The sequence below is a fragment of the Mus caroli genome, unplaced genomic scaffold, assembly GCF_978045245.1.
Source record: "Mus caroli unplaced genomic scaffold, Mus_caroli_1 scaffold_17, whole genome shotgun sequence".
In the NCBI taxonomy this organism is placed as follows: Eukaryota; Metazoa; Chordata; class Mammalia; order Rodentia; family Muridae; genus Mus; species Mus caroli.
In genome coordinates, this window is record NW_028227272.1 from 56,764,395 (window position 1) to 56,789,983 (window position 25,589).

At 41.5% G+C, this 25,589-nt stretch overlaps 1 protein-coding gene across 1 annotated transcript in view; it reads right to left on the reverse strand.

Annotated features, from left to right (window-relative positions):
- The window catches only part of Crybg3 (crystallin beta-gamma domain containing 3), a 103,966-nt gene that overhangs the window by 42,655 nt on the left and 35,722 nt on the right, over positions 1-25,589 (reverse strand). The window contains exons 4-11 of the mRNA XM_021184559.3: positions 14,919-21,033; positions 13,364-13,408; positions 13,001-13,116; positions 11,233-11,380; positions 6,707-6,843; positions 5,853-5,967; positions 4,726-4,761; positions 2,443-2,576 (exon numbers count right to left, since the gene is read on the reverse strand). Of these exons, the coding sequence (XP_021040218.1) occupies positions 2,443-2,576; positions 4,726-4,761; positions 5,853-5,967; positions 6,707-6,843; positions 11,233-11,380; positions 13,001-13,116; positions 13,364-13,408; positions 14,919-21,033 (6,846 nt within the window). The remainder of the gene's footprint in view (positions 1-2,442; positions 2,577-4,725; positions 4,762-5,852; positions 5,968-6,706; positions 6,844-11,232; positions 11,381-13,000; positions 13,117-13,363; positions 13,409-14,918; positions 21,034-25,589) is intronic.

Consider the following 25,589-nt stretch of genomic DNA (forward strand, 5'->3'; position numbering starts at 1 on the left):
GGAAACGTTACTGCAGAGCACTTGCCAGGGACACAGCTTTCCTGAGTTCTAGCTGACGGGTATCAGGAGACACTGATAAAGCTCTACCAACTCTTAGGCTCCTCGGTGAATCTTCTCCCTTTATAAAGATCATACCCACCGGTGCCTAATGCAGTGTGGGCACAGGTGACTCACCAAATGTGTGGCCTATAAAAAGTCTAGCCTTCACCTGAGCTGATCAGTAAGGGTGGGACCTTCCAAATGGATACACTGTAACTTCTCAGTCAGGACCTTCCAAATGGATACACTGTAACTTCTCAGTCAGGTTAAGTTCTGATTCAGAAACTTGAAAAACATGAAGCCCAAGAAGGCTGCCTGCTACTCCTTCTTCATTCCTCTGAAGCAGTGAATTAAAATCAAAACAAAACAAAACAAACAAGCAAAACCAGAACTCCTTTCCCACAGTGCAAAGCTGTACCCTGTCAGCCACCCTTCCCTTCTCTTTGCCTTCTTTTCTATGTGTATACAATGCTAGGGAGTGCAATGCCGCAGTAAGTGGAGTGAGCCTATGAACATACTGGCAAGTTTTAATGAGTTTAAAAAATGGAGGGTAAAGTTCACAGAAAGCTTAGGGCAGTCTAAGCTGGCTTCTATACTAAGGAAGTTGTTTGAACTTGTTTTGAGCTATATTTGACTAAGAAAAAGAATGAACAGTACAAAGGCCTTAATCCTAAAAGATGGATGACAGTCACAGAATCTATTTCATAATGTCCATAAAGAAATTATAGATCACCAGTTTTGCTGCAGATTCCTCAAAATGGAAAAGGGATGAAGAAGGGCCACATTGTAGCACCCACATATAAAGCCAACCAGCCAAAAATCCATGAGAGAGGTGAGTGACAAGCCAAGTCGATTATCTTCCAAGTGGGAACATTGTGTTTTTCTTCTTGACTGTCATATAAAACTGTGTGTGTGTGCTCTCTATCAGAGGCCATTCATATGAAACTGTGTATTATCTACCAGAGGCCATTCATACGAAACTGTGAGTGTGTATTTTTTATTATCAGCCATTCATATAAAACTGTGAGTGTACATTCTTTATCAGAGGCCATTCATATGAAGCTGTGAGTGTGTATTTTTTATTATCAGCCATTCATATAAAACTGAGTGTACATTCTTTATCAGAGGCTGTTCATATGAAACTGTGAGAGTGTGTTCTCTATCACTGGCCATTCTTTCACAGGCCACTTTTTTTTTAAAGCCATTTTAGAAAATAACAATATTCATCACACTAAATTTTAACAAATAATTGTTTCTAAGGCAGAACACTAGCTTTAAATTCACCTAGTTCACAGGGAGGGAAAAAGAAAAACATGTCTATAGCAACGTTTTAACAATATGCGCATGTTCACAAACCAGAGAACATAACAAACAAACCAATAGAATAAAAACATGTCTGCCCAAACTGTGTATGTCTGTTTAACACAGAGCATGTTTTAAATTCAGAGGTAAGTAATTAAATGATCACTGGAATTCTAGACCAAGTGTCAATATGGCCTGCATATCTACAATACTTTTCTTCTATTCTCATTTGGCTGAAATGACAGTCATCAGTTTGTATCACAAGCCGCAAATAAAGAACTGCAGTAGGTGACTAGAGACAGGTCACACACACACCTATGAGTGTTTTAAAAGCACCATTCGCTGCTGGGGCCTAAACGAGTTGTACAATGTTACACTGATACTTGACATTAAAAAGAACCACATCCAAAATAACCACGCTTTTCAGGTGGATCCCAGCACTGACCTCTCAACAGCAAAGCAGCTTTGAACAAAGTTTCTCCTTAGTTGTTTTTACCCCCCACAGAACACAAATACCAAAATAAGCACTAGCCTGCATACCAGTTCTCTAGGGTTTTTGCTGTGGTAATGCTGATTGAAGCTGGGGTTATAGCAACACCCCTGGGTTTGGAGGATTTCATCAAAAATGGTTCCAAGACAAGGGACCACAATTGTCAACACTTGTGACTCTGGGATCACAGGTCTCACTCTACTCCTTTAATGAGATAACTTATCACCAAGGCCCTTAGAACATAAGTTAGCCAACAACAAGAGATCAACAGAATAACAGATTAAAAAAAAATGGGCCTTATTCATGCTCATAATCTATAGAAAAAGGAAAAGTCAAGAAAGAGAAGAAATTGACCTTGCAATTCTTCTATAGTTTTTGAGGAAAGCTAGGTATTACATTTTTTGCATTAAATACACAATATAGTTTCTATTTCAAGTCTTTCAAACCAGTAAGTGGGTTGTCGCTACTAAGGTATACATGTCATTTCCTACATCACAGAAGGGAGGTAGACTGTAAGGTTAAGGTTGGCAACTTTGTCTTGTTTGGCACATTTTTTGAGCGAGTCTTTACAAGTAGACTAATAAGTCATGAACTGAAAACAGGACACTCACACTCCGCCAATGACACGAATCGATCCGATGCCACGCAAGTCCTTATCGCTTTTTAAAAACTTAGGGACAGAATCTATATGTTCACTAAACTCTTTGGTATGTCCGCGGAAGTGAGGTTTCTCATAAAGGATAACCTGAAAAACACGAAACTGTTACTTAACGTGTTCACAGTATAGCACGGAAACATTTGCAATTACATAAGTGGCATTAGAGACAAAACATGAGTAGGGGGGCAATATCTGCCTTTTAAATTACTGTTACCACTTAAAATAGTATTTGGTGTTCATAGGGCCTACTGCTAACTTTCCTGCATCTCTCATATTAAAGGGCCTGGCTGGGATTACATTTTTTTCTCGTAACTCAAATGTTAGGACCACTATGTAGGCTCAACTCTCTTGTAGATGATTCTGGAATTTTCTTTGCATCAACCGTGTGTTGTGAATTCACTGTACATTTGCCTTGTATCCCATAAGGTGTAAAAACATATGGAGCGTCCGGTACATAAAAGTTCAAAAACCAAATACTTCTTCTTGTAACACTGGCTGCTTTTTATAGTTTTTAAGATTTGCTGAAGAGAAGGCATGAGGTGTTAAACTTAAGTGCAACCCTCTCTGACACTGGGAAGTGACTGGAAACTCAAGTGTTCTGCAAACTGGACGCTGTGTTCTATAAGGAGGTGGTACTATGAGTGGAGCGGGGACAGATGGACAGCAGGAGAGAACTGTCACCACACAGTGCTCTATACTATTTTGCTCATTTTACTTTGCAAGTGACCTCTGCCCTAAATACACAGCTGTGATAACAGGGTCAATCTGTCCACACTTCATTTGTAGTCCTCGCTTTGGCCAATCAAATAATTGGTATATAACTAAACCCTGAGATATTGGTGAGTAAGTCCCCAGGCTTAAATACATAAAACTAAATAAAAACTATAACTTGTTCCTAAAATATTTGTAACATTATAGATAGCAATCTTGATGCTTCTACATACTAGATTTTCACTAAAAGTATATATTTTATTATATGTTACGTATACATAAAATAGTATATATTTGTTGTATATATGTATGTATATTCATACACACACATATATATGCATATGTATGTGTATGTATATATATATATATATAACACAAAGTTAAAAAATACACACACACACAAAATGAAGTTTTATTCATGCTTAGGACTTGCTGTTGATGATATTCAAGCTAAGTAAAAAGCACTATTTCTTCATGAATAAGCTCTCATGACATCATCAATGTAAATTAATTTCTAACTGACAAGCTGTGATTACTTATGAAAATCAATCTGCTTATCAAACTGCATGAAGTTGTGATTTGCCCTGCTTGAAAGCTGCAGCAGGGGTCACGTGGGCAGTGTCACAGGTGACTCTACATTTGTTAGTCAGGTCAGCAGTTCACGACATTTGCTGCAGTTTTAATCACCTGAGAAACTTTGAACATTTCTGACCTCTTTCAAAATCAAGAGAGTATACTGAGAATAGAAACAAAGCTGGAGTATTTTTAAAATTCAGATGATTCCAGCATGCAAGCAAGGTGATAAAAGATGCATTCAGACATGTGAGTTCTAAAAGACTCCCTCTGTGTGATTGAGAAATTTTGCAGTCAATTCTATAAATTGTGATGTGGAGCAAAGAGAACGACCGGAGGCACTGGCAGCATCTTGCTTTGGGAAAAGGGGATGAGGGGCGTCTCTCTCCACGCGCACCTCTGGCTGGCGAGGCTACCTCCTACCTCTGAAGGCTGTCTGCATCTTGACCAATAAGCTGACTTTCTCCCCATCTCTCCTTACACACATTTTGTAGCTCTGCTTCCTTCTCTGTAAGTGCTTGATCCTGTCTCCCCCCACTACCCCCCTTTCATTTCCTCTACCTCTGCCCACCCAACCCCCTCTTTCAGGCACTCATACTTACAACACACTGACACATATCCAGCAGTAGCTAGCTGTGCCTCTTTCCAAGCACTGGCCTCAAATCGGGCTGAGTTCCATCGGATTCACTTGGGTACCAACTTCAGTCTCAGAATCTCCAACACCAAAGGTGATAGGTTTATCACCTTCCTACACATTTGGCGGGCGCTGGGAGGTGACCTAGCAGAGCTCCACCTCTGTACATCTTCTTCACTCCCCTTTCCACAGCATGGGCCCTCAGAAAACTACAGCCACTTCCAGCTACTGCCGCCTCCACTTGTTAGGTTAGCAGGTAGCATTGTATCAACACTTAAAAGGTTAGCAGTCAATCTTCTGAGCCAGTTCAAGACTTACCTTTAAGTTCATAGGCATTTCCACTTTCAGTCCACCCTAAAGATAACAAGACATTTAAAGACAATGTGAATATATAAAGAGCGAGAAAGTAACAAAGTTATGTGTAAGTTACAAAAATCTCCTCAGTTAGGACATGTAAATTATGCAGCAGTCAAAACTTAACTCTGGTAAATTCAAAACCCTACAGTAGTCCAAACCACATCAGACTCATCTACACCAGTATAGATGGGGCAAGAGATTTTTTTTAAAAAATGATTTCAAATCACACAAAAGTAATAAAGACTTAACAGCAGCTGTGGAGTATCCCAAACAGAAGAAGAGAACTGCTAATGGCTTCAGAAGTTACACTCGGTAGAGCAGATTCCTATGCCAGTATCCAACGCATCTCCTAGGTTCCCAATGGGCTTAGGTTTTCTAAATTAGGGCACTGCCCCATCTCCATAACTCTACCTCCCAGTTCTGCCAACACAGCTGACCATACCTAAAGCCCTTGTGACATCAAGACTGTACACTACTTGTAGCAACATCATTCCTACAAAAAGTCCTAACTCTGTAATGTTAGTGTCAAAAGTGCCGTTGCACATTGTAAGATTTCTTATAATGCCTGCATTTGTCCTTATTTCTGTTTTTCAAGGCACAGAACCAAGAATGTTCTATCACATAGCCTGCACTTAATTGAACAGTTTGTGCCTCAAAGGGGGGAAAAAAAAAGTTTGCCACAGAGATGCTGTAGGCGCTCATTTAATCTTTAAGAAGGTAAACACTGAAAGAGCAACCAATTTATTATTAATGCTGAGTTTCTTATTCATTTCAAACTGGAAGTGACAATCTACTGCAACTAATTTTCCAATGAGCATCAACAAGGCAGACTCCAGACTTTATTAAATATTTAAAATTTCAGACGACAATACTTATTAAAAAATTGTATGCATTGTGACAGACTCACCACAGTTCAAAGTAAATGCAAACATTCTGTATAATATGAACAGACACGCAATATGCAGTTGGGCAGTTCAGGGGTGCATGCATTCTTGGGGCTGAGGGCTATCAGCAATGACCACGGCTGCTTGGTCTGCACACGTGGGCGATGGGGAGGAGGAAGGCCTCTCGTTGAATCTGCTGCTTACCATTTGAAGAGGATGCAGTGATTTCATCTCGGCTGCAGAAATCTCAAAGAGCCCCTGGTCTTCCTCCAAAATTGTAGCTTGCCCCTTAAAGTGAATATCTGGGTAGGCCAGCCAACTGGACAAGGTACAAATGGGTGGTTAAACTATGACAATAATAGTTTAGCTTGACGCTCTAAGAGTAAAACGGATGATCAAGAAATTCCATGATAGAATTACACTAGTAAAATACACCAAAGTAATTAGTCTACTCGAGGAGGTAGGCTAACACGTTTAAAGTAGTTATGTTCATATACTCTACCTTCTAACTTGTTTCTGAGTATTGTGTATTAATTTCTGCCTTAGAATTTTCTGAGACCTAAGACCTGGGGCATCTTTAATACAGGCAGAGTATAACTTAAAAGTCTCTGCTTGCCAGCTCGTACCCTAGAACCGATCACTCATCACTAGGTGAGTGACACTTATCTTTTTCCTCTGGGAAGAGGGAAGTAGAAGACAGAGCACTGACGGATAATGGTAACAATGTAAGCTAGAAAACGCTCAGGCTATAAAGTTTTAGGTTACAGACGTGTTTTTCTCAATCCCCAAATGTGTTAGATAAAAAGACAATGTGATCTATCTATCTATCAGCAGGCTGTGCCTGCTCCTGGAAGTCATACATCAAAGCCTTAATTGGATCCGAAGAAAGATGGAATCTGTTTTAAGCCAGGAAGTCGTCTTTCTTGGGTACCCAGAAGCATAAACAACACTAACTAACTAAAACTTCAGAACGCATATGTCATCTATTGAAACATGAGGCAAAAAAAGTTAACTTTGGTGGCCATTAATCATTATAATATAGAAAGGCTGACACATACACTCCTGACTTCACAGTGAAGGACGTAGACTTGGGGATGTTCAGCTCTTCCAGATTGGGGACAGATCGGTGTATGTAGATGGGGCCGCACCCAGGGTCAGTCTTGGGGCACAGCTCTATCTCCGGAATGCTGCAATCCTGGAGAAGAAAAATCGCCTTTGAAGTCATCAAGAGACACAGGGCTGGTGTTGTAAACACCCAGGACACACGGTTACAATGATTTCATTGTGGCATGGGATTTCTTCACAAGAACAACTCGGGGTGGAACGGGGGATATTTAAGCATGGGTTTTAAACACAGTTTTTCTCAACTCTGGAATTGTGAGAAAAGTTACCAGCTCTCTTTTAATGTCTTCTCTTTTTTTTGTTTGTTTCTTTTCGGCTTCGTTTTTAAAATATTTGTCCAGTTAAGAATGGCTCACTTACTAAAGGGGTGGAGTGCCAAAGGCCTGAAAGTCTTTCTTCTCAGAATCAGAACAAAGCCTAAAGGGAGGAAGGGACTTAAAAAAAAAAAAAGGGCTGATCTCCTGGGGGACATAAAAAATAAATACTGGAGAGGCCCTGGCCCTGCAGTGCGTTTATCTAATTTACATCAACAAAGGAGGAGGAACTGGAGGTGTGGAGAAAGGAAATGGGCTTTCCTCCTTGCGGGACTCTTTTTTTTTTTTTTTTTTTTTTTCAGTGCAAGTTGGCTTATAACTTATGACAGTATTTGACACTACCCTGGCCTTTAAAAATGAGACATAGCCTCACACGAGACAGCTATATCAGGGTCCTTTCAGCAAAATCTTGCTAGTGTATGCAATGGTGTCAGCGTTTGGAGGCTGATTATGGGATGGATCCCGGGATATGGCAGTCTCTAGTTGATCCATCCTTTCGTCTCAGCTCCAAACTTTGTCTCTGTAACTCCTTCCATGGGTGTTTTTTTCCCAATTCTAAGAAGGGGCACAGTGTCCACACTTTGGTCTTCGTTCTTCTTGAGTTTCATGTGTTTCGCAAATTGTATCTTATATCTTGGGCTAACTTGTTCTAACTTTCTAACTTGTTCTAAGTTTCTGGGCTAATAGTACCCCTGGAGCTCCTGTCTCTAGCTGCATATGTATCAGTCGGCCATCAGTGGAAAGAGAGACCCATTGGTCCTGCAAACTTTATATGCCTCAGTACAGGGGAACACCAGGGCCAAGAAGTGGGAGTGGGTGGGTGGGTGGGGGAGTGGGTGGGGGGAGGGGCGTGGGGGACTTTTGGGATAGCATTGGAAATGTAAATGAAATAAATACCTAAAAAAAATAAATAAATAAAAATGAGACACGCACTGTCTGCATGCCCCAGCAAAACGTCCTTTAAAATGACACTTGCCTAGCTCTTTTGAATCTAATTCAACTGCTGCTGCAAACTGCAACCTTAACCCTAACTCACAAACCGGTGTCAGGCAGGAGTGCCTTTAAACACCCCACCTGCAAAGAACACTCCTTCCCCTGAGCCACTCCCAGGATCCGTGCTCCGCACACAGGAGTGCTCTTTGTTTTTGCTTTTCTACAATACCAAGACCCACAGGCACTTCCTGGAGCACAGCCACACCCTGGCCACTCTGCTTATCTCCACCCAGTTTGGATCTCTGGAAGTTTTATACAGGAGTTCTCGAGGCAGCTAAATAGATAACCCTCTTTATAAAGGGAAATCTCTTATAATACCTAATTTTCTCTTGAATGATGGTGACAAGATTGTCCTTTCTTAAGGAATTAGAATCACAATAATTTCTCTCTTTTCCATACCATTCTGTCTAGACACACAACCCTGGGAACTCCAGTGCTTAGTCCTACAACTCAAATTTGGTATCTAATCCTCACCTATAATGCTTGAAATTCATAGGAAGGCATTTTAATAAAATGAGCACATGTGATAGTCATGAGAGACATCACTAACTACAGACTGAACAACTTCCTTTTGGGGGCGGGAGGGGGGGAGGTGCTATGCCATACACAGAGTTCTCAATCATTGTCATCAATAAATGAAGTAAGATGTTAACTAGAATCTGTTACTCTGGGGAATTAGGCACCCAACAGATTATAATAGTCAATATGTGTTATCACAGTTGTCTTCCCCATACGATACAATTTAGCTATCCCACCATAAACAGACTATTTATAGTGCCAACAGACCATGTTTATTCTGTATAGGCTTGACATGTCTTAAAATACAGTTCTAAAAGCAATTGAAATGTCTCCTTTTCAGAAATAAGTTCTAAGTCTTAGTAAACTAAAGCAACACAAGTTAACCGGCCTTCAATTAAAAAAAAAAAAAGTCAACTTCCTTCCGAAGTTTCACTTCACAATTAGGCAGAAATGCCCAGAACAGTCACCTGTCAATCTTCAATGGTCCTTTGTGCACAGTGCTGCTAATGCTACTTCAAACGCTGCTGTATTAATGTTCCCCCGGGGAGCCGAGGTACAGTAGTGGAATACAAAACTAAAAGCCTCACACAAACAAGTTTCCTCCACATTGTGTTACACAAACAATGTCTGGGTGGTGTACTCTAAAAGGGAAAAAGCTAACAGGCATTCGTGCCTACAGTAACTCAGAAGGAGGCGGCAAGGCAGCCAAAGCATGATGCTTGCTTGAGGAGGAAAAAAAAAGCCAACCAACCAAACAAACAAACAAAGAAACAAACCAGAAAAAACAAAAACCAAGAAAACAAAACGAGAAGCCTTTTGTCCTCAGATACTACAAGCCCAGTTTTCACTCAAGTCCATTGAAAGAGATTTCACTAAACTGTCTCTGGGGAGGGTAGTCACAGAAATAGCATCTTTTCAAGACTTGTATAATTACTGACAGGCAAAGGCAGCCAAACTCTTAACAACCAGAGGATCCTTTATGGTAACCTAGCAACAATAAACAGCTGACTCAGAAGTGGGCAGCCTTCGGCCCACACTTTCCTACTAACGCCACCTTTTACTCATGATGGTTATTAATATGCTTAAGTCAAGATCATAGGGGAGGAAAGTAAGAATGAACCGTAGTTAACTAAAAGAGTAGGACAAAAGTATAACCGATTTCTCTCCATGTTACACAAGATGCCTTTAGTCTCATCTAACAATGCTCCCTTGTCATGGTTCACTAGTGACAACATTAACTTCCGTGATTTCTAGTCATGACAGGATCATAACTACCTTTAAGAGCAATGTACAATGCCCAGGAAACAAGGGCATTTACAATGCTGGCTCTGCTTTCAGAAAAGCCTGCTCTGGAGTCACTGCACTGTCCCTAGCCCCCAACCCTTGATCATCTTCACTGGCTGCAAGTGTGAGCCTTAAATAGAATGTGCACCAGCTGAACCTGAAGGGCCCTGCTGCCGCGTCTGTTCGGAATCAAGCGAAGACATCTTTAAATCAGAGCCTTAAATTCGGAGGAGAGCAACTGAAACCAAGATGACGAAGCAAGATAACCTTGGATTAGGCAAGCCTAGGCAGGGCTGAAGCTGCCAGGAGAAAGAAGCTATCCCTAGGCAGAATTCTACCATAGCCGGAGGGAGAATGACTCCATGAACAAACAGTGGAAGACGAGGGGAAACGTGAGCAGAACTCATTTTTCCTCATAATATTATTCTAAGCAAAAGGCAGATGTGCAAATATGCATTTAGACTTCCATGCTCAGCAGATTAAATCTGTTTGCTTGTGCTCTTGTTTGATCCAGTGGAGTTGTAGGAATGGCCTGTTGCCAAATCCTGCTCTCTCTCCTCCCCACGAGGGTTGGCACGGTGCCAAGGAAGGCTCAAAACCACAAGCTACGCAAATCCCGAAAGATTGTACCTACAAATTAATAATTCATTTGAGGAAATTTTTATCAACTTAGATAATTAAATGACCACTTACATGGGCTTTGCAGACACAATCACAGTAAGTTCCAACTATGGAAGAAGACACAATCCCCTAGGCCATGCTAATCTTTGTGCAGTGCCATGGACTCACTAATGCTCTCGCCCTACTATCTCGTCCGTACTATCTCCCAACACATTCACATAGATACAATACCACCCACTCCACGCACGCGTGCGCACACACGTGCACACACACATGCAACAAGTCACACAAAGTAACAGGATTTCAGTTAGCAAAAGATAGGGTTCAAACAGCTACCTTTTCTCTTAAAGAATGCCATAGTGGCTATACCTAGCATTAGATCTATGCCAGATACATATACTTTTTAAGTTAGCATTTTAAATTATTAACTTTTTTTTCATGTATACTTTTTTTATTAGATATTTTCTTCATTTACATTTCAAATGCTATCCCCTTTTCCTAGTTTCCTCTTTGAAAGCCCCCTATATTCTCCCTCTGCCCTGAATTATTAACTTTTTTAAGTCATCTTAAACAACTGATATGTAGAAGTGTAAATATGAAGATGACTACATTAGCACAAACATTAGCAAATACTTCGTAACCCTGTCAAGCCACAGCACAACTTTACTACTCGACAAAAGATTAAAAAAAAAAAAAGAAAAGAAAAAGTGGAAAATGAGCAGCTGTCTTACCTTTAAGACACGTTTGATAGAGCCCAGGACAAAGTTCCTTTCTGGGTGCTTCCTGTTCTGAAGAAGCCAGTCCCGGTTTAACACTCTTTCCCCTTCTTCCAACACACACTTCTGACCTTGGAAATGGGGCTTCTCATACAGAATCCAGCTAGGCAAATGGAAGCACAAGGAACTGGTGAGTCTACTTCTCTTAGAAATGCTACGGAGTAGGGCACAGGTCACTGTATGCATCTTTTTTGTTTGTTTGTTTTTTTGTTTGTTTTTCAAGACAGGGTTTCTCTGTGTAGCCCTGGCTGTCCTGGAACTCACTTTGTAGAACAGGCTGGCCTCGAACTCAGAAATCTGCCTGCCTCTGCCTCCCCTGGGACTAAAGGCGTGCGTCACCATGCACGGCCTGTATGCATCTTTTAACACAAGGTTATCTTCCTTTATTTGCATATAGTGCTACTGTTTAAAAAATAATAGATATTTTACTTTTAAAATATCTGTAGAAATTAGAAATTAAAATACTGATGATATGGGGTGGGGGCGGGGGAGCTGGAGACATGACTCAGTAGTTCAGAGCTTGTGGCTCCTGCAGAGGGTCTGCCTCCAGTCCCCAGTCCCCATATGATGGGTCACAATCATTCATAACTCCAATTTTGGGAAATGGAACATCCTCTGAACTCCACAGGTGCCAGGCATGCACGTGGTACACTTATAGAGATGCAGGCAAAAACACTCGTACACATAATATAAAAACTATCTTTATATAAATATTTTATACAAAATCTACTTATTTTATGTATGTGAGTACACTGCCACTGTCTTTAGACACACCAGAAGGGGGCATCAGATCCCGTTACAGATGGTTGTGAGCCACCATGTGGTTGCTGGGAATTGAACTCAAGATCTCTGGAAGAGCAGTCAGTGCTCTTAACCGCTGAGCTCTCTCTCCTGTTCATATACATTTTAAAATACTACTTTGTAGCATGTGGTATACAGCTACATATATGGAGGCAAACCACTCATACACATATAATGAAAAATATTAAATAAATTTAAAAATATTAAACACTAACACAGTAGAGGCCTGGATATGTATTTATACACACATACACTTTATAATATGTGACATACACAAAGCATACATTTATATAAAAATAATGTAAGGACTCCAAGTTATGTTTCTGCCTTCATTTTTCTAACACTGGGTACTACAGAAAAGAATTTGTCTTCCTTCATGAAGTTAAGACTACACCACACTGTTTATAGCACACATACTGGCCCGGGCTAACCTAAACACTGGACACAAAAACTCTGGCTCCAGTATGTCCACAGAGCAGTGTCTATAATCACAAGGGAGGTTTCCCTCATTTTCAGACCATACTAGGAACTCCTCTACGGTTGAGTGTGTCAGCTATACAAACGACTCCATGCGGCCTTCACATTCTGTGGCTCCCCACAACTCTGAACTCATTTCTCAAAGCCACGTTTCATTCAACTTGACTTGCAAATCTATCTTGATAATACTACAATTGTAAAAATAACCTTGACTGTATACATTAGGTCTTGCAAATCACTGCAGGCATTAAGCCCTTAAAGACAGCCTCTTTAGTGTGTCATAGTTAATAAAAAGAGTATGTTATAAAACACTAAACAGCATTTCAGATATCCTAGTACAATGAAGAAAGAGAATATGGCACTCATAAAAAGTACAACGAGCACAAATGTAAGACAACATGGGTACTTCTAAATGATCGGTTATAACATGGCAGGAGGTTCTTACCAGCCCCTTACAACTTTTATCAGTGCCCCATTCGGGAACGACCATGTTGTCGCATCAGGGATGTTACAGTAGACCTCTTGTTTATATTTACTTCCATGGAGATCATAAATTATCATCTGTAACATAGAGTAAGTAGGTGGGCATAATGACTAACTTTAATAATGCATAGAACAGTTCAAAAGGTCATACAACATAAGACAATAGAATTCCCTGCATGAGTAAGGCAAATACTTGAAGCAATTACTGCAGATAATGCCCTCCCTGTCTAAGTCAGCTAAAAGTATTTGTCTTCAATCCCACAAACCTACAAGCAACCAGGTTTTTCAGCATTTACAGTAACCCACAGGCAATCAATACGCTTACCTTCCCAGGCCTTGGATTACACTTCAGAGTTTGTTTGTCAACGTTCTGAAATAATAAAAGTGGAAGAACTAAGAGATAACTGGGTAAAAGTAAATATACATTTTGTGTGCGTGTGTGTGTGTGTGTGTGTATATATATATATATATATATGCACATGTGTATATATACATATATGTGTGGGGGTTACATGTGTGTATGTTCACATTCTTCACAGTGATAAGCCCATTTGTCACACATTTTCTAAGTAACCATGCCACGTACACATCCTTCTATAGACTAAAAAAAAACCAAATAAACTGCAAGTATAGAAGAAAGTAACATAATGTCCCTGCCTTCAAAAGAGCACAGAGGGGAAGGGGTTAACAGATGACCAAGCTCCAATAATAGCTGAAAATGTTGACAAGAGCAGCAGGGAGGGGAGGCTGTGGGACAGAGGGTGTCAGGAAGGGCTTCCTGGGATGAGCGGCAGTAAGAGAACTTAACAGGTTTTTAAAGTGAAAACCTGGAACCGGTTGGAGTATAACGAGGGAGGACATAGTCCCGGGAGAGGGCAGAGCCTCTCTGATAGCTCCTTGGGCTGGAACCAGGGCAATCAGTCAGGGGTGGGGAGACAAAGCGGGCAATCCAGAACTCAGGTTTTGTAGCGGTGAAGACTGACTGCCCGGTTTGATAAGCGGCGGAGACCAGAGAACCAGCATCTCATCTAACACCGTTGTTTCTTTTAAAACCATCTTGGCTTTTAGGGTGACTGCTTGCTAGTAAACTATTAGTGCGTTACTAAGGCTGTTCAAGATCAAGATACACAAATGAGGGTTCTCTAGAAAGTTCCCTAATATTGGCAGTGCCAGCAAAGAAAGCTCCATGCTAGGCGCTTGTCTGTCTAACATTTCTAAGCCAAGGAAACACAGTGGCTGAAGTTGAAAGTGCTTTTTCAGCTATGAGGTGGCGCCATGGTTTTCATAGCGGGCTGGGCAGCACCCTGCGTTGTGTGAAGCACCTCCCAGAAAAGGGCATGGATAATAAAACAAAGAGGTAAAGATGTTACCGCGCATACATTTGCATGAGATAAATAAGCTAAATGGGAAGTAGCAACTCCATCCTCCATCGTACACTGTTAACTTGAGAAATTCAGTCCATGACCGCTTCACTGGCAGTGAAAGTATTAGTCAAGGATGGGGAACTCACTCGTTTCTACAGCAGAGCCTTTATGTTCCGGCTGAGCAAACCTGCTTTCTTGTGAACGGATCACTAAAGCATATACTATACTTCAAAAACTAATCCTCGAGTTTTAAGAAACAAAATTCACACCTCAAAGTTGTGTGTATGTGTGCATGTGTATGTGTGTGTGTATGTGTGTGTGTGTGTGTACTGAACCTGAACTCCCATCACCGCTGATCCATACAAGGCCCCTTTTGTTTATTTTCTTTTGACACAGTGCACCACTAAGTTGCCAGGCTAGCCTTAGAACTTGGAATTCTCCCGTTTTAGAAGGAGCCTTCAGGCAGTCTCACTACCCAGAGCTCTGCCTCATTGCTAATAATCACAGTTAACTTACCTCCACATACGGACTCAGTCTGCCTGCGTGGTCCTGAACACGGAAATACTTGGACACTGGTTCCTGAAGGGTGCCACCAAATCGGGTCCCCGTCTCTGAGGAGTGAGTCCTGGAAGTCTGCAAGTACTGATGATAGGCACTCTTCAGAGAAGAGTGCAACTTAGAAGTCATGTCGGATTTTTGGAGAAACGACGCCTTTTCTGACCACAGGCTGTGCTGCAGACTGGAGGTCGTTGGTTCACTGAACTCTACATAAGACTTGGAAATTCCAGCGCGCTCCTGGTTGTCCTCAGGGTAAAAGGTGACAGAAGGATCTGGCAGGTGGAAGGTGACATGCTCCCTCCTTTCAGTTCTCCAACCTTTGCCCGAAGCTACGGCTTCCTCCTCCTCTTCTTCGGCCACCTGTCTGTCATCTCCATCGAAGTTTCTCTGTAAGCGCTCTGATACGGACTGTAGGAGGGATAAGACAGAAGAGGGCTGGTTTGCACTCTCCCTTGACTTGGAGGAGCCATGGTGACCAGGCGAGACCTCACTGGACAGAATGTCCTCCTGCGAACTGTCATCCTCATAGATGGGGCTCAGGGCTAAGGGATAGATTTTGTACCTCTTGGCTTCCACTGATAAGAACATCTCTGAATTGTCTCCATCAAACGCCTCACCCAGTTTACCTTCTTTTTCAAAATGATGGACCAGGTCAGTTCTGCTCTCAGACCGCTCGCAGGCCAGGCCAGGCATGCTGGAGGTGTCGGGAAACAGGAGAGACTGTGACCCTCGTAACTCTGCAGAGGTGTACCTGTCCTCCTCTTGAAGGGGTTCCTCATACAATATGGTAAAGGAAGAACTGTCTTGTTCGTCTTGAGAGACAAAGGCTAAATTGGACTCTTCCTTTTCTTCTCTATAATCCAGATTTCTCCTCTTGTCATATACTACAGGGACAGACATTACTTTTTTGAGCCTTACTACTGTGTCCTCCTCTTGGAAATCTGGCATTGCTGAGGCCGGGTAGCCCTCATAATCCTTACTTAATGTAGGCGACTCATAGCCCCTGAAATGCGAAGCAAGTCTGTCGTCGTGCAAGATCAAGCCTTTTTTGACCTCACCAGGCAGCTCTTCTATTTCTCCAATGCTCTTCTCCATGTACTCCTGAGGATCCTTTGTACTTTCAAAAGCAGGACCTAGGGCGTCCATTTGCGTAATGGTCACCCCTGGTGTTGTTCCATTGGTGCGCTCCATAGCTACCTCTATAGGTAACAGTTCACGGTTCTCAGTGCTGCCACTGGAATCCTCTGGAGCCATTACTTCCATTTCTATCTTAGAAGGTACAGGCTCCGTTGTTCCATTTGACTCTTCAGTCTCTCTTTGGACTCGTTTTTCAAAGATGTCCGAGGGAGGATATACTGTCCCCTGGTATGTTTCTTTCACATCTAGCACAAATGGGACTGTTCCAGCATTTCCTAGGACATCTTCAGCATCCCTTAGGGGAGACACAGTTCTCTCCATCCTTCCAGTAACTCTGTCACTGTATTTTTGATGGACATTTACTACTTCTAGCTTGACAGGCATCCCCTCAGAGATACTGTCAGTATCTCCTTCAGAGTCCTTAGGATAAATATTTTCCATTTCTAGTTCGGCAGGTACCATGCCTACCACACCAGTCTCTGCAACAGTACTTTCTTCATCCTTTTGGTAAGTGTCTTCCATCCTTAATGTAACAGTTGTCGCTTCAGCCTCTGAAGCAATCCCTACACCATCCTTTTGGTAGAAAATGTCCACTTCTGGCATCACAGATGCAACCCCTGCCTTGCCAACATCCCCTTCAGCGTGTGTTTGATAAAAACTTTCCATCTCAATTGAAATAGGTGCCACCTCGGTCTTTACAATATCTCCCTCAGCATCTTTTAGATGGACAGCTTTCAATTCTGACATAGCAGGCATCACCTCAGCTTTGCCAATGTCCCCCTCGCTATCCATCTTAAAAGCTTTTTCCATTCCCAAAGTGATGGGTAATTCCTCGGGTTTTTCAACATACATCTGAGCATCCATTTGGTGTACACTTCCTCTTGCGAAAACAGCCTCTGGCTCAGCTTTCATACTGTTCAACTCAGTGTCCATTTTACATGCCTTTTCTCTATGTGGCGTAAGAGGGGCTGCTTCATGTTTCATAATATTCAACTCAGCATCCCTTTTATTTGTCTTTCCTATCTCCAACGTGGAAGGTGTAAGTGCCATGTTCCCTACATTTACTTCATTATCGTTTTTGTGCGCTTTCCCTAAGTCCGACATCGCAAGGGGTGTGCTTTTATTATGTCCTGGGAAACTTTTTTCAGATATGCATACAAGGCTATCAGAAAAACTGTTTTTGGAGGTGCTAGGCACATGGATGTCATCACTTGCAAGAGGCAAGTTGAAATTTGATACAAGAGTTCTAGTATCTGCTGTTGCCATCTTGTGATTATCCACACGCTCTGATTCTGCTGCCTTTTTATAGTCCTCACTGGCAAGTAAGCGAGTCTTCACTTTAGCATCTAACCTTGTCCGGGGCACACCTTCACCTTGGAAAACAGTCTCTAATGTCTGCAACTTTACACTATCAGACTGTCCAGCCCCACTTCCAAAACCTGGGCACTCTTGATAGGGAACAATTTCTCTTCCTTTAATTGACTCGGTGCCACTAACTAAGTGACTCACGGAGGAGAATTTACTTAATACTTCATTTTCACTAATTTCACATGTGCTTTGATTTACTGCCTGTTCTGATACCAAGAACTCCCTAACTACAGCGTGTGGATCACCACCACCGCTACCGTTCCAGTTTTTTGAAGTGTTAGCCTGAGGTTCAGAAACCCGGGTATTTTCAATCTCATCAAAAGCATCATTTATCAAATTTTCTTGGGCTGCATAAATAACCTCATTGACTAATTCCCTGGCCCGTTCTTCTAACATACAAGAGCTATTCCCTCTATCAAAATCAAAAAGGAGGCTTGTCTCACCAACTGCAGATGAAACACTGGTCTCTTCTTCCTCTTTGACTCCTGACATATTGTCCACACCTTTCTCGTCCAAACTCTCTTTCAGTTGGATCCCTGCTAACACCACTTCTGATGGGATATCTTCTTTCACAGTACCTGGATTCATTATATCATCTTGGGCTAGATGCTCCTGGCAGGTACCAACCGTGTGTTTGGATTTTAGTTCTTCTCTGACAGAACTTAAAATCTCCTCAGTCAATGTATTAGCTTTTTCGAGTAAACCACTTCTGAGTAAAAGTGGATCACGTGCTCTTCTCCTTGTGTCTGTCTGGTCAGCAGATGCCTCAGAACACTGCTGGCATGATCGGTTAACTGACACTGGTGCCCCAGCAACTGTTCCGGTCTCTGCTTTCATGAGATTGTCAAAGTAGGCAGTGGTTGGGCAATCAAGACATGCCTTCTTAGTATGAGTGCCCACACATCCTTGGAGTGAGGTCACCTCTGCTTCTTTTGGGCTAGGTGTATCTAATGCCAAATAAAAGCTATTATGGCCCAGTGGGTCAATAACAGAAGCACCTTCACATGTGAGATTTACAGTAACTTTTAAAGACTCAAAATTACTTGGGAGATCACGTGAATTTACAGCTGTGCTCTCTCCAGTAGTGTGACAAAAGGAGGGAGATGTGGTACCAGTACCAGCACTCTGGAAATAAGAGTTGTCTCTGCGTGATGAGGCTTCCTTTTCTAAACCCAGGAGAGAAGGCACAGTCAGTGAGCTGGAGCCCTCAGGTGCAAACACATTTTTCTCCAAATGGGCATCAGAACTCAGAAAAGATGTATATACGTGTGTGTTGTCAGTTTCTTGGAATTTTGGAGAAATGTTGTCTAAGCTCAGTCCTTCCGTTTCAGAGATGCTAGAACTCTTTTTCGTCCCACAAATAGCCAAAGAGGGAGTGACTAGGCAAGTGCTAGCTTCACGGTTCTGTGGCCTGTGCCTTGTGGATTCCTCCTCTGGAGCCAGCGGCAGAATCCCAGGCAGGTTACTCTTGAGAACAGCAGCAGAGCCATCTGGGGTGTTCATCTCTGTTTCTTGTCCACTGTGATGTTTAGAGGCAGGAGACATCCCAGTCTGGTGATTCTCTTTAAAACCACCACTGAAACACAACTGTTTGATCTCTTTGCGACCCACTGGTTGAACATCTTCGTCCTTTTCCATACCTAGATAATTTAACTCCGATAAAACAGTCTCTGCTAGCTTTTCCGCAACTGTTACTTGAGAAGAGGAAATGTCGCACTGAGGAACATCTCTGGGTTCTGCCTGAGAAACAGAGGGTGTGGACAAGGCTTTTCGTCTTCCAGAACTCGACTCAACAGGGAAGCTGCTCTGATCACAAACCTCTCCTTTTCCTAACATTTTAGCAGTTTGAGTTTCCAGGGGGAAAGAATCAGACTTCTCTACAGTGCTCTTACTAGCTTTAGCATTTGAGGACATTAACTCTTCTTTCTTAGGACCGTGAGACGGAACAGAATTGAGATCCTCAGAGGTATCTCCATGCTCAAAGTTTAAAGCTACCCCAGCTAAATGAGTGCCAGCAGTTTCAGGACCTGAAGGAGATTGGCACTTTTCACCATGAGGAAGAAATTCCTTGGATTCAAGGGTTGAGGATGCATGTCCAAGGTAAAGGGCAGGAGGATTCTCCCTGTCTGTAGCCTCAGAATGAGTTCCCACACCTTCTTCTTGACACTCATTAGGGTGAGAGAAAACCTTGCCCTGTCCAGTTTTACTGGACGTAGATCTCTCACTCTTTAAGCCCGGGAAACCCAACTTGCCAAGCCTGTTGATTCTAGAAGCCAAGGTAGGAGGTGAGGCACTGTAATCAGAAGTTTTACAGTCAAGGTGAAGAGGTGCCTCAGCATCAGAGGAAACGCCTCCTTGTTGAGAATTCTCTGAGAGAAAAGGAGATTCAGAAATAGGATTTCTGTTCGGTTCAGATTTTAGTTCATGTGCTGCTTCACTTCCTGTGCATGCGACAGCCACCGAGTCACTGACACCCTTCACAGACCCAGGGTCCTCTTGAGTTTTTCCCATATCGTGAGGAGTTTTGACATGTAGTTCCCAACCCAGCCTTTTGGTTTCTGTTTCACACGGTGGCGGCGGTGGCTCCAGTGACTCCGTTTCGGGAGTTCTTACATGACTTAAAGTTGTGGGCTCACTGCCTGAGGCACATTCTGTTTCTTTCAAGATTTCTGAAACCACATTTTTCTGCGAGTCTCGGGCAGGTAACTTCTTTCCTTCATTTACAAGTTCTGAGTCTGTCACAGCATGTCCCCGGAGAGCCATAATGCAGGCGTGATTGACAGTCCGCCTTGATGGGTTATCTACAGCTGGCTTGTCACCACACTTATGCTCTGGCAACCGTACATCTTCATGCCTAATTGATTTATGTGGACTTGACAAATTTGTACTTTCCATTTTGGTAGTGTCACTCCCATCAGATTTACTACGGGAGAAGTCAGGAACAGAAAGCCTCTGAGGCCGAGCCGGCTCCTCTCCCGGCACTGATGGCAGCCCATCAGTCACCGCAGAGCTGTTTACTCTCAGTGGACTGTCGGTTGCAGTTTTCCTCTGAAATTCTGGACAAGGGCCTTGGCTACTTTTGCTTCCTCTAAACACTGATGAACATACTAAAACACTTTCTGTTTGTGAGTCAGGCTCTCCAACAACATAGCTGGGGTTAGACACGGAAGAAGGGGAGGCCCAACTGCTCCTGAGGCCTCCATGGCTATTTTTATTTGAAATGCACTTAGATGAAGCAATATCCTGCAGTCCTGGGACGCTTTCCTGATTGCTTTCTAGGTTGGTATTTATTTGGCTATAACCAGAGGCTTCTAATGGACCTCCAAGCAAATATCCTTTTGTGGCTACGTCTTTGCTGTCTGTTGACAATGGGACTGTCACAGTGTCCCTTATGCTTCTGGAGCCAGCATGTGCCTGGGGACTTGAGTCAGAGCTTCCATCTTCTCTGTCTAAGTGATTCACAGTTTCCAACACAGGCTGTTGCTGCAAATACTTTCTGATTTGTGTGGGGCCTCGGTATGTTGCATATGTCACTGAAGGCTTCTCTGGCTTACCGACCGTATCTTTTCTATAAAGAGACAGCATGGGTATCAGATAATTTAATTAATAACAGTAAACCATCAATTGTGAAGTATATCCTTCAAATTCCATGCCTCCTATAATACGTTTTAGAGGAAATTCTAGAAATTTTTGGTTAACATTTACCTGTTTTATTAAAAATAGTAAAAGTCAGCCGGGCGTGGTGGCGCACGCCTTTAATCCCAGCACTCGGGAGGCAGAGGCAGGCGGATTTCTGAGTTCGAGGCCAGCCTGGTCTACAAAGTGAGTTCCAGGACAGCCAAGGCTACACAGAGAAACCCTGTCTCGAAAAACCAAAAAAAAAAAAAAAAAAAAAATAGTAAAAGTCTAAGAACCAGCCTGTGAGTATCGAGACTGCACTGCAGTTTGAGCTTCTCCAAACTATTCTTCCTTATCTCACGCCATAATATTTCTAACTGTGGGTAACAGAAAGACCACGGAATGACAAACCAAGACTTAGGTTCTTGTTTGAACCTCCCCCGCCAAACATCCTCCTCTACCAGAGGACACCGGCTAGACTCCAGATTAGTACCATTAAACTCACACACATTAATGTGATTTCTCCATCAAATCAGAGTATCACGTGAATTTGAATTGCGACTTTTTATGTGTAAACTGAAGAACTTTTAAAGAAAAACCCTGGTAAGCTGTACAATTCATAGTTAATATTGAATACACATTAATCCAACCAATGGCAGAATTCCTAGCAATATTCTCTCCTACTAAGTATTAAATATTCAACTCATAAGTACTAAATTGCTTTGGCAAAAGCAGGCATCTTGATGGCGTTCTAGAATAACTGGAGAACCAACCGCAGCAGGAAATTCGTCATATTTTCTCCATCCAACTGGCTGTGAAGAATATACCTCCAAAAGCTCAGAGATAAGACAGGCTGCTTTGTAGCCCTTTATAAATAAATACCATTCCTAGTTTCTTAATTTTATCATCAACGTGAAAGTGACCTCAATCCTAACCCATAAGAATTAATATCATAGATTACCTCCACCACAAAACTGACCCCTCTACTACGATGGGTATTTAGTCTCTGATCTTCAAATGCACAGATCACAATATTTACCACATTAAGATATAAAAAATTAAGAAGTTTCTCCCTCCACTATGCTATTAGTTATCTGAGTGGGCACAGTATGCCATCATCATCATCCTTGCATATTTCAATACTTTATAAAAGATCTACACAATATCACCTATGGAATGATGTGTGTGCATTATGCATAGCTAATAATTGCTCTAATGTTAAGCAATCTACTTCAGACTATCTTACTTATGATTTACTTATTTTATATATATATATGTGTGTCTAAATATAGGTGCCACATGAATGCAGTTGTCTATGGTCATCAAAGGATGACTTCAAATCCCTGGAACTGGAATTACAGGTGGTTATGAGTCACCTAACCTGGGTGCTGGGAACTGAACTTAAGTCCTCTTCAAGAGCAGCAAATGGTCTCAAACAGAGTCATTTCTCTAAGACCCCTTTTTAAAAGATTTATTTATTTATTTATTTATTTATTTAATGTATATGATGAGTACACCATTGCTCTCTTTAGACATACCAGAAGTGGGCATCAGATCCAATTATAGATGGTTGTGAGCAATCATGTGGTTGCTGGGAATTGAACTCAGGACCTTTGGAAGAGCAGTCAGTGCTCCATCTCTTCAGCCCCATGTTGAATCTTTCTTACAGGTGATACTAAAGTGTATAAATTCTAAACTCATATTAAAATGTAGAACCCTGCTGGGAGGTGGTGGCACACGCCTTTAATCTCAGCACTTGGAAGGCAGAGACAGGCAGATTTCTGGGATTTCTGTGTTCAAGGCCAGCCTGGTCTACAGTGTGAGTTCCAGGACAGCCAGGGCTACACAGAGAAACCCTGTCTCGAAAAACAAAAAAACAAACAAACAAAAAAAAAAAACAGAAAAATGTAGGACCCTGAATATGAAGGTAAACAGTGGACATATTGCTTATATGTTTTAGGTGACGCTTTCAGATAACATCTATCATAATCTAAAACATTACCATAGAATCCATATTTAAAGTGGTATTCCAATACCTTAAAAAAAAAGCAGTTCATCTTTACTCTTAAAGTGATGTTAAGCAAGCTAGATTTATCTCAGTGATAAGTACCTCTCCTACAGCATATATAAACTTCAGCATCTTAACATCTTAACTTTTATGTCGCTTATATACATCTTAAATTTTAGCTGAACTAGTTTATTTCACCTCATATAAATTCTGGTTCCTAAAATTTTACCAAGCCATAAGTATAGACAAGAAAAAAAGGCTGTTCCATTCATTTATTTTACTGTTTATCATAAACCTACCAAACTAGACGCTGAGAGAAAAGCGGAAGCGACTTTAGCTACAGCATGAATTTCAAACTAGATCAAAGAGTCCTTAAACAAAGTCTGACTTGGGAGAAAGCAGCCTTCGTAAGAAATATTTAAGAAGACACAAATAAAGGCTGGAGATATGGCTCAGGGATAAAGACTACTTGTTTCTCTTGCAGGGAGGGAGGGGACCCTCATTCAATTCCTAGCCCCGACGTGGCAGCTCACACCCACTCTTATTCTGGTTCCAAGGTATCCAGCCCCCTTCCTCTTCTGAACTCTACAGCCACTAGGTAGGCACAGTGCATAGACATACCTGCAGGCAAAAATTCATACACATAAAATAAAAGAGAAACACAGTTAAGGGATAGTGTTATTGGCAAATCCCTTATAAGCATATGTAAGTTTTAATATAAGTAATAAACTACAACATTCCCCCCCCAAATATGACCGAAATTCTGAAAAAATTGGTAGCCAAAGGAATGTATATAATGCCAATGAAACGGGAAATAATAGATAAGAATCCATGTATATAGAAAATGTAGGCCTTAGAATCAGCTCTGTCTGAGCAAGATAGCAAAGCATTTTATCCTGCACAATAATTACAAACTTACTATAGAAATGTTTTGGATAACTCTGAAGAGGGGAAATTCCTGTTATACCTTTGTATTTTAAGGACTTTCTGCCTAATTTCAACTATGATGACTTCAATGTCTCAGTTTAAAATTCTAGCCAGATAAGCTTCTGTAGCATCCTGGATGGAAGTACTACATATCTATAACTCGAGTGTATATTCATTATATCAAGCAATTGCCGTGTTTAAAGCATCCTACATCAAAGCTGCATAGTAATTAGTTGCTTCAGTTCTGAGCAGCTATACTCCATGAAAGATCAGTCAGCCAACACTCTGGCTTCTACACAGTTGTTTCGTGGTCCTTACAGCCGAGTCACTACAACTGAATAATGATTAGAAACATAAAAGGCCCCATTTTTTCATTTTTAAATAAAATAAACCTGCTAAAAACAAACAAACAAACAAACAACCATGTGACTTTAGCTGGGCATGGTGGCAAACAGTCAACAGCCCTTGGGAATCAGAGGCAGATCTACCTCTGAGTTTGAGGCCAGCCTGGTCTTCATAGCGAGTTCCAGGATAGCCAGGAACTATAATAATAGAGAGAGCCTGTCTCAAAAAACAAAAACAAATAAAAGCTAGAAAGTTTATCTTTCACAAGCTGAACAGAGGAGAGTATCTCATGCACATAATTATAGATGTGATCTACAGCTCACGGCATCCAGCAGCATATCATCTCCAAACCAATAGGAATAAGGTAAGGTAAAAGACATTACAAGTATTGACAAAAACAGGCACATTACTACATCATATGATTGTTTATTCAGCCTTGCAATGCTGTGCTACAGTCTGGATAAATTTAATAATATACCTGTTTTCTCAGCCAAAAAATATTTCATTTATCAAAAAAAAAATTCTACTATAGCAGCCTTCAAATAACAATTAGCCTTTTTAAAATGTATCTAATATCTGACTTTGGAAACACACGGCTAAGCTACTTTACAAGCAATATTTATTTTCTTTTAAAGAATATAGTTAAACACATTCTCTCTCACGCTAGGGAAGGTTTTTTTTAACGGTTTTATGTAAAGGAAAGCAATACAAATAGCAAAGCTGTTTCTTTGAGAGGAGCTACATGGCAGAACAGCTTTTCACGATGACTGTGACTTGTGAAAACCTTAAAAATGGTAACAGGAATTCCCCGACATGAAACCACAAGGACTGTCCGGAGTCCACAGTGAAGCCCCTTTGTTTAACTGGGTAGATGCTGAAGGCATTTCTCCATCTAACAGAGGAGATTCTTAATCAAGAAGGAAAGGAAAAGTCTAAGGTACCTAACACAATAGGGAATGGTAAATATTCTGGCTAGTGTACTGGAGTATAAGAAAAAACAAGCTTATACCTGCTCTTTAATCAAAGGAAGAAAAAGGAGTGTTGAAAGACTCCTTAAAGTTCAAACAAGCCTTCATTTTATTAGAGCTGTACAGAGGTTCATAAACCTAGTTTCCTGATAGAGCTGACTTATTGATTTGTTTTTAACCTCTTTAATTGGATTCCACCAAAAGAAGAAGAAGGAAGGAAGGAAAGGAGGGAGGGAGGGAGGGAGGGAGGGAAGGAGG